The following is a 16,169-nucleotide window of genomic DNA, read 5'->3' on the forward strand; positions in this document are numbered from 1 at the left end:
TGATGACTGCATGTGTCAGCTATAAACTGATGCAAAAAAAGGATCATAAAGTGTTCTTTAAATGACTTTCCACTCTCATACCATAAGGAAGGAACGTCCTTCTGAGTGACACACAGAACAAAGTACAGCAAGCACATTTGCCACAACTGCTGCTTAAATTCACTTTGCCAAACTGCCCTATCAACAAAGGCACATACATGAGATCTGAGGGCTATGCTAGTCACTCAAAAGCTAAGCAGTGCCTACTAGACAAGTTTAATTAATAAAAGTGCTTCTCCTGATGGAAATCATCACATACAATGAATGACATTGTGGAGCAGGTTAAGTAGAAGAATAAATCCTGACTTTTAATACCAGACTCAAAGGAAATGCTACACAAGCATTGGAATCTTGTTTTCTGTTTGACCTCCTCCATGCCCAGTGCTCACAGGATAATTATTACAGATGGCAACATTTTTTTTCTCAGACAGAACCCAACTTCCCTTGCTAGTGTACAAACAAGGTCTTCCTACAGTTCAAATGTGTAATGTGTTACAATACTCATGCTGAGGGACTGTCCTTTCAGTTAATCCAAGCCCATGAATTAGACTGTGGAAAACCCTGTTCAGTCCCTTCTCCATTAGCCAAGATGGCAACTGCCACACTGGAGCTAATGAGCCTGATTAATATCAATTCAGTAAATTAAACCTTTTTCCAGGCATCAGATGATTTTGTACTAATCCAGACATTTATATGGATTTAATATCAGTTGACATAACATAATTTCTCATTTAACACTAATTGAAAACTACTGGTTTCTTATTACAAAGAGCATTTGCTGTCACTTACAAATGATGGCTTTTTAGGAAGCTATTTTTCAAATAGTATCAGCATCAAATTCCATGTTTTCTGCCTAGCTGCAGAACTTTGATACCCAAGTGTGTGCCTGGTCATGTGGGCAGAATGGAACAATCAGGTAATTTCTCTTAAAGGTTTCCAGTTTAAGCAATTTTCTTCATATTTTCCATTATATATTTGTAAAAGCACTGATTGAAGCAAATGAACAAAAGAAACAACTCTTCATTAAGCAGTGTTGTTCAGCCCCTCTAGCTGTTTTGTTTCCCCTACTAAATAATTTTGGGGTTGTTCAGCTTGATTTCAGGCTTGGTTCCTTCAGATGCTACAGAAGAAAATGCACATCCCTACTGCTATGCCGTTTGCTCTTAAATCTAATGTAACAAATAAAAACCCCTCTCTGGTTAAAACGGAATGTGAATACTGATGGATGAAGGAAGTGACAAGAGTTAGGAAGAAGCACAGTGCATCACACTTCTGGGTCAAAGACAGCATTAACATTTGTGCAATGGAGTGTTTGCAGTGGCCCAACGCTGTTGTCATTGATGGCAAGTGGAATCCTTTGGGGCTGAACATATCACTTGACCCTACTTGTCTGCCTGGATCCTATCCTGTGGTTTTCATCATGACACTATCTTTCAGCTGTAACATGACCTGTGTAGAACACTACAGAAAGTTATTGCTTAAAGTCCCCATCCAACAGATGATACCTATCACAAATTGCTTATTTATAGCATCATAGTATATTAATGGGTTGGAATGGACCTTGCAGATCATCCAGTCCCAAACCCCTGCCCTGGGCAGGGACACCTCCCACCAGAGAAGGTTGATCAAGGCTTTTTCCAACCTGATTTTGAACAATGCCAGAGTTGAGGCATCCACAACCTCCCTAGGCAACCTGTGTCAATGTCTCATAACCCTCACAATAAAAAAATTCTTCCTAATATCTAACCTAAATTTCCTCTCTTTTGATTGTTACCAATTACTTAGTGAACATATCATTCTCAATCCTCCCAATGTCGAGAGCACCCTTTGTGCAAGATGCTAAGGACCACACTCATGGCTCAAGAATTGAAGGACTGTGGAAATGGAATCAGTAAAAATGCAATACAGCTACAAAATTAATTTGTAACTTACAGAAATATGAAACAGCTGATGTCAGGAGGGACCTCAGGAGATCTTCTGGTCTGGTGCCTGTTCTAATCAGAGCTAGCTCTGCTGCTGGATCTGGTTATTCAGAGGACTTACCCTCAGCAGCAGGTTGGGAGAGTTCCTGAGACGGGGGAAGGACCATCAACGATGATGAGACCCCAGAAACAAGGTGGTTTCTAATGATATGACCTAACAACAGGCAGGCCTCTAATTCAGCCAGTAACATGAATAAGCATGCCAAGAGCTAAGTTCTAAGTTGTGGACATCACTCTGGTCTGCCTTCATTCCTACCAACTGCACTGAAACTCAAAGACAATTTCTGGAAGCACTTCTAGCCAAGGCTCAGCTGTCACAGGAACAGCAAATACTTCAAAATTCCTGTGATATACATTAATCTTAGGGTGTGAACAAAGACTCCTCATTATTCTTTACACTGTCTAAATCACATCAGTCAGAACTACCTTTGGGTAAAGGTTTGCAGATATTGGGGTTTGCTTATGCCACTGCCTGCACATTCTCTCGCATGTTTACAATGCAAAAAACGTCAGTGTGTCTTTCTCTGAATGAACAGGAGACTATTTACTTACCACTATTTGGCCTACAGTCTTTCAGGTTCATAGAGAAGCTATGACAGGCAAAGGAGGACAGTTCAGAGTCAAGATTTGTGTGCAACAATCAAGTACAAGTCTCCAGTGGCTCCTCCAAAAGGAGAGTTGATGGCTGCTTGTCCTCTACAATCAATAACTTAGACCAAGATAGAAGCACAGAGTGGTTGCATTTCTAGGCACAAAGGTCTCCAGAGGAACATGGAGCAACACAGGCAATCAAATCAAAATTACATTATCCATAAAGGGGAGAGCAGCAGTGGTTATACTTGGGAGTAATGCTTCTTTGTGGATGTGGTTCTAGATCTCCCAGTGCTCTTGGGAAGTCACCTGAGTCTAAACTGCTGGGAAAAAATATTATTTAATTCTTCAAGAACATGGCAGAACTGTGTTACTTATAGTACTACTACTAATCTCTGCTCTCCTCTTGCTTTTCTGCATCCTTCTTCCTATAGAAATATTTTGCTTGCTGCCCTCAGTTCCCTTAGTGACCACTCTGTACCCCTTAGCCTGCCTAAGGCTCTCCTGAATCACTTCAGACAGGTCCACACCTCTGTGCAGACACTGCAAACATTGAGGCAATTCCCTCCTATCTCAACCCAGTGAAAACTACTCAGACTCCTGTGCCTGGGAGAAGAACTGGGGTCTCGAAGCAAAGAGACAGAAATGCTTGCAGAGCCAGGTGGAGGGAATTCCCAGTTTCAACCCCTTCCAGACTCATGCTACTGTGCACATTACATCCCCTACTCATTTCCAAATGAATCTTGAAGAATCTCGGGAGTGAAGTGGAAGGAGGCCTTGGAGGGAACAGTTATTTTAATTTCACTGGATGACAGACTGTGAACAATTGCTGGGGGAGGCTGAACATCAAAACTGAGCACTTATGTAAGGGGGAAAAAAAAAGAATTATTTTTTTTAATCTCCTTGGCTATAAGCCCTAGTGCACAGGCTGGGAAAATGACGTGTAAGAAGCATAAAACAGGATTTTATTGAGAGATATTTTGAGGGCTGTGTTGTTGTTCACACTGAAACACTTAGGGTTACCCTTTATGCCTAAGGATTTGAACTCTCCAAGCCATATATTAAATGAGGGAAGAAAGGAAATCCTAGTTTGTGAGAAAGGGATGGTACCAATTCGAAAAGATCATCCACCTTGTATGTGCCACTGCTTCTTTATTCAAGTGGCCATTTAATTTTTCTTGCTATGTTGTATTATTAGGCACTGGCACAGGTTGCCCAGGGGTGTTGTGGATGCCCCAACCCTGGCAGCATTCAAAGCCAGGTTGGCTAAAGCATTAAGTATTAAGACTTTTCTTTCAGCTTCATCTGGCACTTTTCATACCACCTGAATGTTTGCATCTAAGCTCAGTGTTTCTGAGAAAACCTTTGATGTTGATGAATATTTAAAAAATAAATAGTGAAAAATTCCTTACTAACTAGTTTCCTGTCAGCCACTGATACAATAATGTGATAACACAGCTCTGAACACCTTTACATAGGAGTAAAGGCCTTTCAGAGACAGAAGTCAATTCTTGTAGCCTGATTTCCTTTCTGAAACAAATAGTGTCATGAACTTTGCCAAACAGTACTGTGTGTATTTGGTAAGACACCACAGTGAAAGCTAAAGAACAATTCACCTGTCTGTCTTCAGACTGTGATGCCTGCTGCTTGTATGAACTACTGGGTAGAATTTTACAGCCTTTGGATTTGGAAGGAATCTTAATGCTTTTAGATTCACTGGTCACTTTCTGCTGTTTCTTTCAAGGGTCCACCATACATCAGTTTCAACCAAATGGGCTCTTTGCCAAGAAAACACTGAATGAGATGATGTGAGACAATGCTCTGTAGAATAATTCTCATGCTTAAAAGGAGGTTATTACATGATAGCAGTGTTGTTCAAGCAAAAGAGCTGTGCAAAGACAACTCATCTGACAGTTCTTTCTTTCCTCTCTCAGCTTATTTTTAATTTGGGCACCATCCAAATGGCCACATTATGATTACAGACTAATATACCATTGAATATGGGAGAGCATTCAGAAAGCAATTAATGCCTAGGGAAGTATTTTCAAACAGCAAGGCATTTATGAGTTGAATCCTGAAATATTCATCCTCTGCAAACATCTAAAAATACTCAATTCTAATCATTCTGCACTGTTAACCTGACAAGACCTTTTATCAATCCTTGCCCTCTCCTCCCTAGAAAAACTTATTTTAAAATATTTATAGTAGAAAAAAAGATGTTCATAATTATATTTGGGTTTACATTAGGGAATTCTTTTCTCAGAAAAAATCCTACAAATAGAAGAAAAACAACAAGCTAACTCTCTGTTGAATCATGTACTGATGAAACATATTCAACAATGTCTAATTCATGATTCTGTTTTCTCTAATGTTTCAGTTTTTGAGGCAAAGGTCCAAGGCTCAGTTTTCATTCTGGTAGAGAATGATGACTAAACCTAGAAATATTAACCACAGAAACACACAACATTAAAATGACAAATAATTCATCACACTCATGTCCTGTATCCACTTGAAGTCTCCCTCTGTTTATTCATACTCTGCCTTAAAGACCTCACTGACAGTGTTCAGAAATAGGAATGATTTACAGAACTCACACCTGCCAGACATAGCTGTGATCAACTGCAGAACTAGAAATAAAGACTCCAAACACATTAATCCAAGAAAATCAGGGCCCGAACTACATTTATTCAAGTCACGTGCCAAGAACTTTGCAAGAAAAACGGATTGGAAACAACTCTCTAGGGTAGCTCAAGACAAATTTTGCCCAAAATTGGTTCAAACAGCTCTAGTTAAAACACAAAAAGCTAAGCTAGAAAGAGAAAAGTACCTATAACAGAGAAAGACTTATAAAAGGTTTTACATCATCTGATGCAATTTTGAACCATCTGCAGACTCATTCTGCATACAATAATTGCCATTTATAGAAAACCAAAAGCTTTACACAAAGGAAATCATAATGAAATTGTTTCCAAACATTCAGAAAAGGTAAAACCTGAAAATGAAAGCATAAAATATGAAGAAATTTAATTTTTTCAGATATTCTATCTGGCAGATTTGAAGTGAGGCATCTTCTCCTAGCATTTCACCTCAGCAGTCAGAATCAGTAGCACCAGCACAGTGCAGGATTGCTCTGGGCTGCAGAGGCAACATTTCCCCAGTGAAACACATCTCCAACTCTTCAGCCGAGAATCACAGGAGATTCTTTCCAACTAAGGCTTTATCTCTTCAAAATCATTACCACCTGCTTTGGGAAATTTGCATCATCCCTATATGACAGCTACTTTTATGATTTGGACATTTCAGGTTGTTAAAGTAGGTCACTCAATATTGGCCTAGCTCAAAGAATCCCTAAAGCTAATTTTGGACAAAGATTCTTGGATGACTTTCAGTCCTCTTTTTCCAGCAGTCTTTAACAGTATAAAAAACCAAAACAACTCCACATCCATCAAATTCATGACTGAAAATTATCCATTTGAAGTGACAGATGAATGTTTTGTTAAAAGTTTTCCTACTCTGGTTTACATCCCCAAATGTTTCTCTGGGCTGAGCAAACACTACGCAAGATATCTACGTCAGGAAAGATTTTGGCTCGCTGTTTTGTTTTTGCAAGAAGCAACAATAAAACACTTTTTAATGGAAAGAAAAGATGAAAGGCAGAGATAAAAGCTGAGTGTGACATCTGCACAGAGCCCTGCTCTGAATCCCTTTCTCAACAACCCACTCCACTTCCTCAGCCTTGTTCAACTCCACAAGCAAATTGTTACAGTCCATCATATCCCAGCACCAGGGACATCATAACACACCACCAAGATGCTCTGTGCAATCCTTTCTACAGAGGTTATCCAACAGACAAACTCATTTTTCACATCCAGTTACATTATTGGAGGGGTTACGACAGCTCTGACTTGAAGCTTGCAGGGAGTTTTCTGGCATAACTGTCACCTTCAGCACTTTTAAACGTAAAAGGAGCCAAACCCAAAATAAATCAGGCAAACCATGTTTGGAAAAACAATGCATTGGAAAGCATTTTCCTTAGTGCTACCTCAGAAATCAAACAGCTACAAGAATTAAGGCTTTTCTGAACCCTTTTCCTTTCCCAGTTCTAAGTTGGTTCACTTGCACACACACACACATTGCTGTGGCTTTTCATTGCAGTAATGTGCACTACTAACTGGCATTTACAGACCTTTTTATGTTGCACTTGACACTATTAAATCCTCTTTGAATATGACTTCTGGCATGGAATTTCCTCTGTGGAAAACACAGGGTGGGACATGCACAGGGTTATCTCTATGGTCAGTAACTTGTTTAGTGCAGTTGAATGTTTGCCTGCACAAATAAAACCAATGATGAGAACAATCATGCTTCACTCCATTCTCCCCTTGATATATGATCACAAGTGTCCCTCACCTCTTCCCAGCCTGGACAAACACCTAACATTCCAAGATTTCTAGATAACACATTTGTTCTCTTAAGAACAATTAACATAATTAAAACCAGACACATGCACAACTCTGTTATTTCTGTCCTTTGTCAAGGACTCACCAGATTATCTCATAGTCACTAAATTACAAAAAGCTTTGTTTTTTTACTAATTTTCAAACAGATTTCATTTTAAAACCAGTTGCAGTTTTTAACAGCCTGGGAAAACTAATTCCCTCTTTATATTTAAAATGCTAAAATGCCACATTTAGACTCTTTGTTAACCTTTCCCTGTAGAGTTTCCAATTTGATTTTTAATTCTTTGGAAGTTATTTTCATTTTCCCTTTTCGTTAGAATATTGAAATTTTAAGATGTTATTACTTTTGTCAGAATATGTCCAAATATTTCAATTTATAAAAAGAAATCATAGCATCTGCAGCATCTTTGCTCTTTGACAAACGTAGGTTATGTGCAAAGCCATTTAAATTAAGTAAGTGATCTTATTTCTTAGATGCTTTTCTCATCCCAGGGAATAACTGCCTGATTTTTTGGGCAGTATTGACAGACCCATAGCTAGACATGGACAGCAGCTAGTACGTCCTGTTAGGAATTCCAGCTGTGACCACAGCTAGTTCACTCCTCTTTCTTTGGAGCTCAGTCTAAAATGCTATTTTTTTTCTTAAAATCTACAGTGTGCTTAGTGAAATGTAAGATGTGGTTTTGGGGAGTGAAATGCACTATTTTCCCACTCACTCTGTGAAGGTCAGACCCAACAGTTATGTTACTTCTTTGTGCTTCTTCACAACAAATCTCTTTGTGCCATTTGACACCATCTCTTTCTAAAACTGGAGTCTGAGAACACTGAAAGTCTGTAAACTAGGAAACAAACTAATTATCCGTCTGTTTTCCAAGGCAATAATCCAAGTCCCACATGGCTAATAATGCAGCACTTAGCACAGGAGACAGCTGAATCATTAGCTCACAAAAATAATGTTCTAATGGTGTTATTTACTATACACATAAGTAAGTAGGGGGAAAAAAAAGTCTCCAAATGACTGGCACTTCATGAGTAACAATTCTGAGTTCAGACCTAAATTCCCTAGGTATGATCTGTGGCTGAGGTTCTCTGCAGTCAAAACACACTGATGATCACATCAAGTACTCTGAATTCAGATGAAATTTATAATCCTTACTTGGTTGAATCAAACATGTATTTGAACTGGCTATTCACAGGTTTAAGGTTACATATATGATTAAGTGATCTTTCGATTCTGATCAGTTAGAAGGCTCAAATTAACACAAACCAAACCAGATGTCTCTTGTATTTACATTCCTGTCATTTGAATGGGTTGGGCTTTTCAGCCTGCTCTACACAGCTATTTAGGAAGTTCATTAATAACTAGCAGACTTGATAACTGCTGTCAGAGAAAGACACTATAATGCAGGAAGAGAAAGAGCTGGAGGATGGTCACCTGTTTAATGTTCAGATAATTAAGAGTGTTGGACAGATGAGTATCTGCTTGATTTATTCCTTCTTTTGAAGTCCTCAAGGAAATTATGGTCAACATAGATCAGTTTTGACAGTGAAAGATATATTTTCTTTCAGAAAATATGAAGCAATAGTCTATTGTTCCAGTGCTGAATGAAAGTAAGAGCTAACAATTTTGGAAAAGAAAGTATTAAAGTACAACAAAGCTCCCAATAGTAGAAAAATGTAACTAGGGTGTTTTTAAACTTTTATACATTGCTTATTTTTGCTTCTTACAGTTCTTTCTTTTCTTTATATAGAAAAAGACATAAAAATCAAATATTTTGTTCTAGCCACAAAATCAATAGTGTAATTCACGCTGTTTTCAGTGTGCTGGATTCCACTAAGAGTTCCTTTTTCATCTCACATTCTTACTTTTCCCTAAGATGTGGACTGCAGAAGATAGGACACTACTCCCTTTTCCCTGGATTTGCAGTCAAAATGAAGTTTCGAAATGTTGAAAACTAGGAAAGTTCTGCAAACTGTTAGTGACTTAGAAGACAAACTACAAAAGGACATTTTGCCTTCAGCAAGGTTTTCACTCTACTTTTTCTTTTCTTGAGCTAAGCACACCAGATCCTCCTGCTCCAGCAAAATTTACTCTCATACTCTTCCATGACAATGGGACCTGTTTCCTAGCACCACCTTCAAGGAGCTGCCACAGATCCTAGAGGACACTGTGGTTGTCCCCGTTACTTAATCCTCCTGTGGAAGTCAACCATCTGTGAGACACACTCCTGGCCACCTGCTGCCCCAGCCAGCTGTTTGCATTCTATGCCACAGCTGCCACCTGTGCAAGTAGCTAAAAGCCAAAAATGCTCAAGCAAGAGGAAAACCACCTGGCAAGGTGCCAGAGACTGAGGGATGGACTAAAACTCTAGCACAAAAGCTGACAAAAACCCACCTGTGTGTGAAACAACAAGGAGCAAGGAGAGAAACAGTGATTTTCAGCAAGCACAAGGGCCCAAAAGGGCTCAGCAGGTTTCTTTCCCCTCAAGCAACTTTTGTGCTTTGCTAGAACCAGTTTAATAACTTGTCACCACAGCTCTAGGAAATGGGGAAAACTTGCTCCAGTCTTCCCCCCTCACAGGAGCTCTGATGGGAAAAGACTAGTATCAGAGAGAAATTGTGGAAGATAGCAGCAGATAAAAGAATGTATCACAAAGCTGACAAGAGGACTGGAGCACCTTCCCTACAAAGACAAGCTAAGGAAGTTGGGGCTGTTCAGCCTGCAGAAGTGAAGGTTGGGTGGAGACCTCACAGCACCTTCTAGGATCTGAAAGGGCTACAGGGAAGCTGGAGAGGAATTCTGAGGAACTGCAGTGACAGGATAAGGAGTATAAATTGAAAGAGGGGAAATTTAGATGATATATTAGGAAGAAGTTTTTCCCGTGAGGGTGGTGAGACACTGGCACAGGTTGCCCAGGGAGGTTTTGGCTGCCCCAATCCTGGCAGTGTTCAAAGCCAGGTTGGATAAAGCCTTGAGCAACCTGCTCTGGTGGGAGGTGTCCCTGCCCAGGGCAGGGGTTGGGACTAGATGATCTCTAAGGTCCATTCCAACCCCTTAACATACTATGAAACAGACTGAAGCTATCCTGATTTACAACAAAGATGTGCCCCAAGAATGAATGCTCTCTGTTCTGTCCACCTTTGACAATTAGTGTCCCACAATTTGTAAAATAAAATCTTCAGACAAACTTATCACTGCTTGATAGAAAGGAGTTAACAATTTACTACCCAACATTGATATTACGAAGGTGATGAGCTGGCACACCATTGCTGGGTAGCTGCTTATCTCTGGCCTGCAGGGAAATGGGGTCAATTTTCAACAACTGACATGCTATTATAAGTAATATTTGTCATTAAAACAAATTAGTGTTGACAGTCACCACCATTTCTAGCAACTAGTTTATAGATTTATGAGAGTGTTGTAAAATGTGGGAGTTAAAACCAGTTGACTTTCCCCCAGTGGTTCTGAAATCACATCACCAGTTTTCTGAATTGCATTAGAGTCTTTGCCAAGTTTTATTTTGGGCAGGTACATTGTACACAATATTGTATTCTTTAAGAGTAGAATATTAATGTCATCCATTACAATTAAAAAATATGAACTTGGTATTAAAGTTTGTTTTTACCAGTCCTTGCTTGATTGTTAATTTGGTAATGAAACAGAATGCAACACTTGAGAATAAAAAGTACCCTAATTGCATTTCTTAAAAGCAGTTATGTGTGTACATGCACATTATTAAATCATTGAGCTTCTTTTCAAAGTCTCTTTAGAGATAAGTGGAAGAAAACCTGTTTTCCCTCACTTTTATAAGGACTGAAATTCAATTTGTGAAGGAAAGCCTTCATTAATTATTTAAGGCTTTATTAATAAACCCCATGAAATTGCTGTTAAATTTTGTGAGTAGAATTTATGGCTTGGGAAAATGCCTTTTAAAATATTGGAACAGGAATAGGAATAATTACATAAATTGGAATGTCAGGTAGAAAGCAGTTTATTACTGAAGAATATGGTGAAGCAGAACAACCAAAGGGGAAAAAGGTGTATATATTGTGATGACTACAAGTAGCAAAATTTTAAGAGATGTGTGGCTGTGTGACACGAAGTTCTCAGTCTAGATTGAAACATTTGAACAGAAAAATTAAATAAAAGAGGTACCTTGCATCACCAGGGCTACTACCAGCTGAAAGGCAGAGAATGAAGTGAACCTTGAGAAATAATCTATTTGATATGGATATACTTATGCCATACACTAAGCTATACATAAAATAAATGTATTTCACCACATTAAATTGCAGTGTGCCAGATAAGGATATTTATTATTCAGCATGGAATATCTGCTCTATATTATCCAAATTTAGAATATTGGACAGTTTGAGTAAAATTTGGGAAAAAACAGGGATTTATACAGTTCTACGCTGCAAAGAGGAAGAATACTGCAGACTCTTAGTCTTTTTTCTTCTGAGAAGAGAGGAGTTAAAGAAAACACAGGCAAGCCAATGATTCACTGTCCACTGAACCCTAGACATCATTTCTAATTGCACAGGAAACAACCATGTCTTGGGGCATATTTAAGAGCTCCAGACTGGACATTTTATATCCACTATGACTAAGTTTAATATTAGTAGAAATCATCTCAGACATATTTCAGGCACTGTCAGGAAAAGGCCTCACTAAATGTGCTTCCTCTTTATCTGACAGATGTGCTCATTAGGCACATTATTGTTATCCACCTCATTTCAGCAAAGCAAACAGTCATAATTCTGTTTTATCTCCACTAACACTTCCAGAGACCATGCAGGTATGAAAGTATGATCTATGCTCTTTCTAACCTCACACTTCATCAACCAAATGATTACACTGCAAACTGTTGTCATCCCTTTGCAGGGAGGAAAGCTTTTGCTTTGAGGGGTCTGAACCAGTTGAACTGTAAATGAAAGCTCAGTTCATCCATCATTACTAAAGATGGGGGAAAAAAAGAAAACACACACGAGTTTGATTTTCAGATCACAGGGCAGATGTTCAGACAGCAGAAAGTCACATTCATGTTCAGAGAGCCTTGAGGTAACAGCACAGCAAACAGAATAAGCATCTAATTCAACAATACAAGGAGAGGGCTCCTTGTATTGCAGAGACAGGTGGTGAATGGCACTTATTGCCAGGCCTGGTACATCTCCATAATCCAGAATAGGAACTATTGGAAACTTTACCCTCACAAGTCAGACTGATATGCAAACGGGTAAGACACACAGTTTGATAAACATGAGAATTCTGACAACTTCAAGAGAAGTCAGAGAAATCACGCAAGCAGCATCCTTTAAAAGTAAGCCAATGCTGTCTGGAGCTTGCAAATTTTGAGGAAGACTATTTTTACATGCTGAAAAATACACATGGTATCTTAAGGAAACAGAACTTCCTCCTCTCCCTCCCACCCAGGGGCAGGATGAAGGCAGGTAGAAGCAGGTCTTTTATAAAATTTACCCATACCCAGTGCTGAAAGGGGAATAAAGGAGTGAACAACTACTTTTGCTGTTGATTTTAAACAAAAAGAGAGCTTGTAACCAACAGAATCATGAATTAGGTTCATTGCAACAGTGGTAGAAATGGCAAATGATCTTACCAGTAAAGCTGATGGGCTACTTGTATGCTCTGAAGAGAACGATGCAGCAGGAGTTTCACTAGAGGACTTTCAAGACTCCACTCAAACTTGAGTACCTTAACAGATAAATTGAAAATAAGAATCAATTTTTTGCTGCCTTTGGTGCCTTTCCAAGAAAACTAATCAGAAAGGACCCAGTGCTTAGTCTGAATGAAGCAATCTGACACAGGAGATTGCTCTAACAATACAATGAGCAAAGCAACAAGGGTCACACAAGGGTCTGCCACCACCTGTAGGGCAGGCAGATACCACTCTGACTCTGGCTGTGCTAACATCCATGTAAATATGCAGCTTTTCTTCCTCCACTTCAAACTATCAGTGCTAGATTTAGGGTTTTTTTTAATCTGATCATCTTGTTTGCAAACTAAACTTGTTCATGACACAGAAGCTGTGGAAGGTGAAAGGTCACATTAGTGTGTGCACACTGTAAGGTTGTGATGGCTCCACAGCTTCACAGGAGTGAAGTAGTAGATATCTAACTATCTAGTAGATATCTATCTAGATATGCATATATCACAGACACACAAAAACTCCCTGAGAAACTCTGAAATGTGAAATAGTAAGTCATCCATGTGCACCGTCCTATGAAGTAAGGGGATAAAGATTTCAGAAGTTCCTGCTCAGCTGCAACACAGGATTTACTCCATCACCAACTGCTTTGGAAATAGTGAGGCCGCAACTTGCAAAACATGAATTTCCAGTGAAATGCAATGTCCATCCCTAAAGAGATAATTCTACACCCAAATGTCCAGGTTACTCTGTGCTGACAGTGATGTTCTTGGTTTAGGTGGTATCATGAAAACTGTGATTTGTTGCAGCACCATGTGCTTCCTTGACTGCACTGAAGCCCAACAGCCTGGTTTGGTGACTAGAGCAGAGTTTCTCTTGTTCAGATGGCATTTCTTCATTTCTCTTTGTTACTTGAAAGTACCTTGATGTAATGTATATAAAAGCTCAATCTGTGCCAAAGCAATTACATTCCCTTAAGTGGGAAACAGTCTATACTTCAGCCCTGGTTTTAACTGCATCAGCTGAGCAGCCTTTCTTTTTTATTCCTCTTACAATATATCAACCCAACTGAAAGCATCAAAAGTATTTAAATGAAGTTATTGATCCGGACAGAAGGTTTCCTTGGCTCTCAATTTCCTCCTTACCTGCACCAGCTGTGGGAGGTATTCTAACAATTCATCATTTGACATATTTTCCAATTGCTGGACTGCTGTTCTGCGAATATCTTGATCTGGAAAACTAGAGCAAAACAAATAGGTATCATTAACAGCTACTGAACCACTGCAGCTCTCCTGAGCTCTCACTGATAGAAGATGTTAGAAAAACTGGTTTTCTCTCAAAATGGAACAGGGAAAAAAAAATCAATTAATTTGCTTTATTGTAACAAGAGTCAAGAAACACACTGCAGATAACTTAATTGGATTAACTCTTGCAGTATCATAGAGGGGAAAAAAACCCCAACCCTCTGCTTCAACTACTTTTTAATTTGAGCTATTATGTACTGTAATTTCCTAAAATAAGAAGCAAATTATAGATCTCTTGCTGCTCTTGCTTACCTGAAATAGGAGATTTCTGTGCTATGGGAACTTTTAACAGTCACTTGAAGACTTTTGTTCTGAGCAACAACATAAAAGCTTGAAATTTCCCATACCGAAAGGGCTCATTTCAGGTAATTTATTCCAGTATCAGCCCTTCTGCTTTGTATCATAACACAGTCAAAAATACTTCTTAAACAGAAGTAGTTTTGCAATTGGAAACATGGTTTTGGGGATTTAAAGGGTTTTTTTTATGGAAAATTCAGTAAAAAATAAACACCTTCCTCCAGAAAGGCTCCAGGTGAGTGAAACAGCCATTTCTGATGGGAAAATGCTTGAGAATTCAGCATAAGCTATATTATCAACAAATTCTGGTTGAAACCAGAATGGCTGTAGCCTAATATAGATTTTGTGATGGAGCCCTCGTCACAAAAATGATCAAAGAGGAAAACACAATGTAGCAGAAGTGATAATGCAGAGAAAGAAGGCTGGATAACATGGATTGTAAAAACATTTCTCTTTAAAAGAGAATGACATTTTGCTGTAACCTGACTGATCAAATTGACTCTTAACAGAACATTTTCTCTCTTTTCAGAGGAAAAGACAAAAAGTACATCGTGTCTCTTTTAATATTTGAAAGCTGAAAGGTAATATTTTAAGGACTTCTTTTGAAAAGATAATTTTTACCTTTTCATGGTTTGCAATTGTGACACTAATCATTAAAGACTGGACTCAATAATCTTGGAGGTCTTTTCCAACCTTGATGATTCTATGATTCTATACACAGAGAATTTCACACACACAGTTGTCTAGATTGGTTCAAATGTAGCTGTTTTGCTGCTGTTCTGCTTCCCCAAGGAAAGGAAGAGATGTGCTCCTTGGGTAGTGTATGTTTGCTAGGTGGTGGTCACACTATGTGTCAGTACTTGAATGTTGTCCATTGCCATCCCAAGCATCTGTTCTGTTTTCTAAAGCAAACTGGAAATGCTCTTTCGGTTACCAGAGCTGCAAGAGTGGTTATCCCTGTCAAAGGGGCAAAAGTGTCCTCAAACAGCACCATAGTCAACTGGATCTTCTTCAGAAGAACTACTGGGCTTTGATGCAGCTCTCTGAGGCCAAGCACCTGCCCCACAAAAAAAGCAGTGAATCCCTACTCTCTGAACTGATACAGCCATTGGGCTCTGTGGAAACTCTACTTTGGCAGTCTAGGCATACATAAAAGGCATGACTAAAGGACACAGGCTATCCTGTCAATTCACTCTGAGGAAAGTCCTTTGAAATCAAACCCACCACATATGGCAGAAGGTGTCACAGGCCAACAGCATTACTGCTTTAAGAGCTCAACACAAAACCAGCCTGCTCTCTTCCCAGCCTCCTATCCAGCACCTTTTCCCAACAAGAGACTCACTAGAAAAGTAAATCAGAAGTGAGACACAGGAGACAGTCCCATATTTGCAGCAGTGACTGCTCCTTGCTATCGAGACAAGGAGAGAAGGAATTGCAAAGCTAAGTGCTCAGCAGTATAATGGCACCTGCAGCTCCAATCTTGAGCTTTTAAGTACAGTAAAATAAGTTGAAGCAGAACAATATGTACACTTTGATCACGGAGTTAACTACAGGCCATCAAATAAAATGTGGATATTTTGATTAAAGTAAAAAAAAAGGTGAACAGTTGGACTTACTTGTAAGGACTGGTGTTCTGGGCTGCAACCAGCTGCCACCTGTAGCACTTTCAAACCCCCTTTTAACAACACAGCTCAGGTCTGGTCTAATTATTTTGTTTATGGTATGTTATGGTACATATTTCATGGTGTTTCTACCAGAGTTTATAATTCTTTGTATAATGTTGAGAGGGCCTTGACGGGGAGAGGAGGAATACATTAGAAATAAATTATC

At 39.1% G+C, this 16,169-nt stretch overlaps 1 protein-coding gene across 1 annotated transcript in view; it reads right to left on the reverse strand.

The window, feature by feature from the left end:
• The window catches only part of PIK3C2G (phosphatidylinositol-4-phosphate 3-kinase, catalytic subunit type 2 gamma), a gene marked incomplete at its 3' end in the record, with an annotated part of 130,520 nt that overhangs the window by 40,715 nt on the left and 73,636 nt on the right, over positions 1–16,169 (reverse strand). The window contains 2 exon segments of the mRNA XM_009080150.1: positions 12,691–12,785; positions 13,884–13,977. Coding sequence (XP_009078398.1) covers positions 12,691–12,785; positions 13,884–13,977 — 189 coding nt within the window.

The sequence above is a fragment of the Acanthisitta chloris genome, unplaced genomic scaffold (genome assembly GCF_000695815.1).
Source record: "Acanthisitta chloris isolate BGI_N310 unplaced genomic scaffold, ASM69581v1 scaffold7448, whole genome shotgun sequence".
NCBI lineage: Eukaryota > Metazoa > Chordata > Aves > Passeriformes > Acanthisittidae > Acanthisitta > Acanthisitta chloris.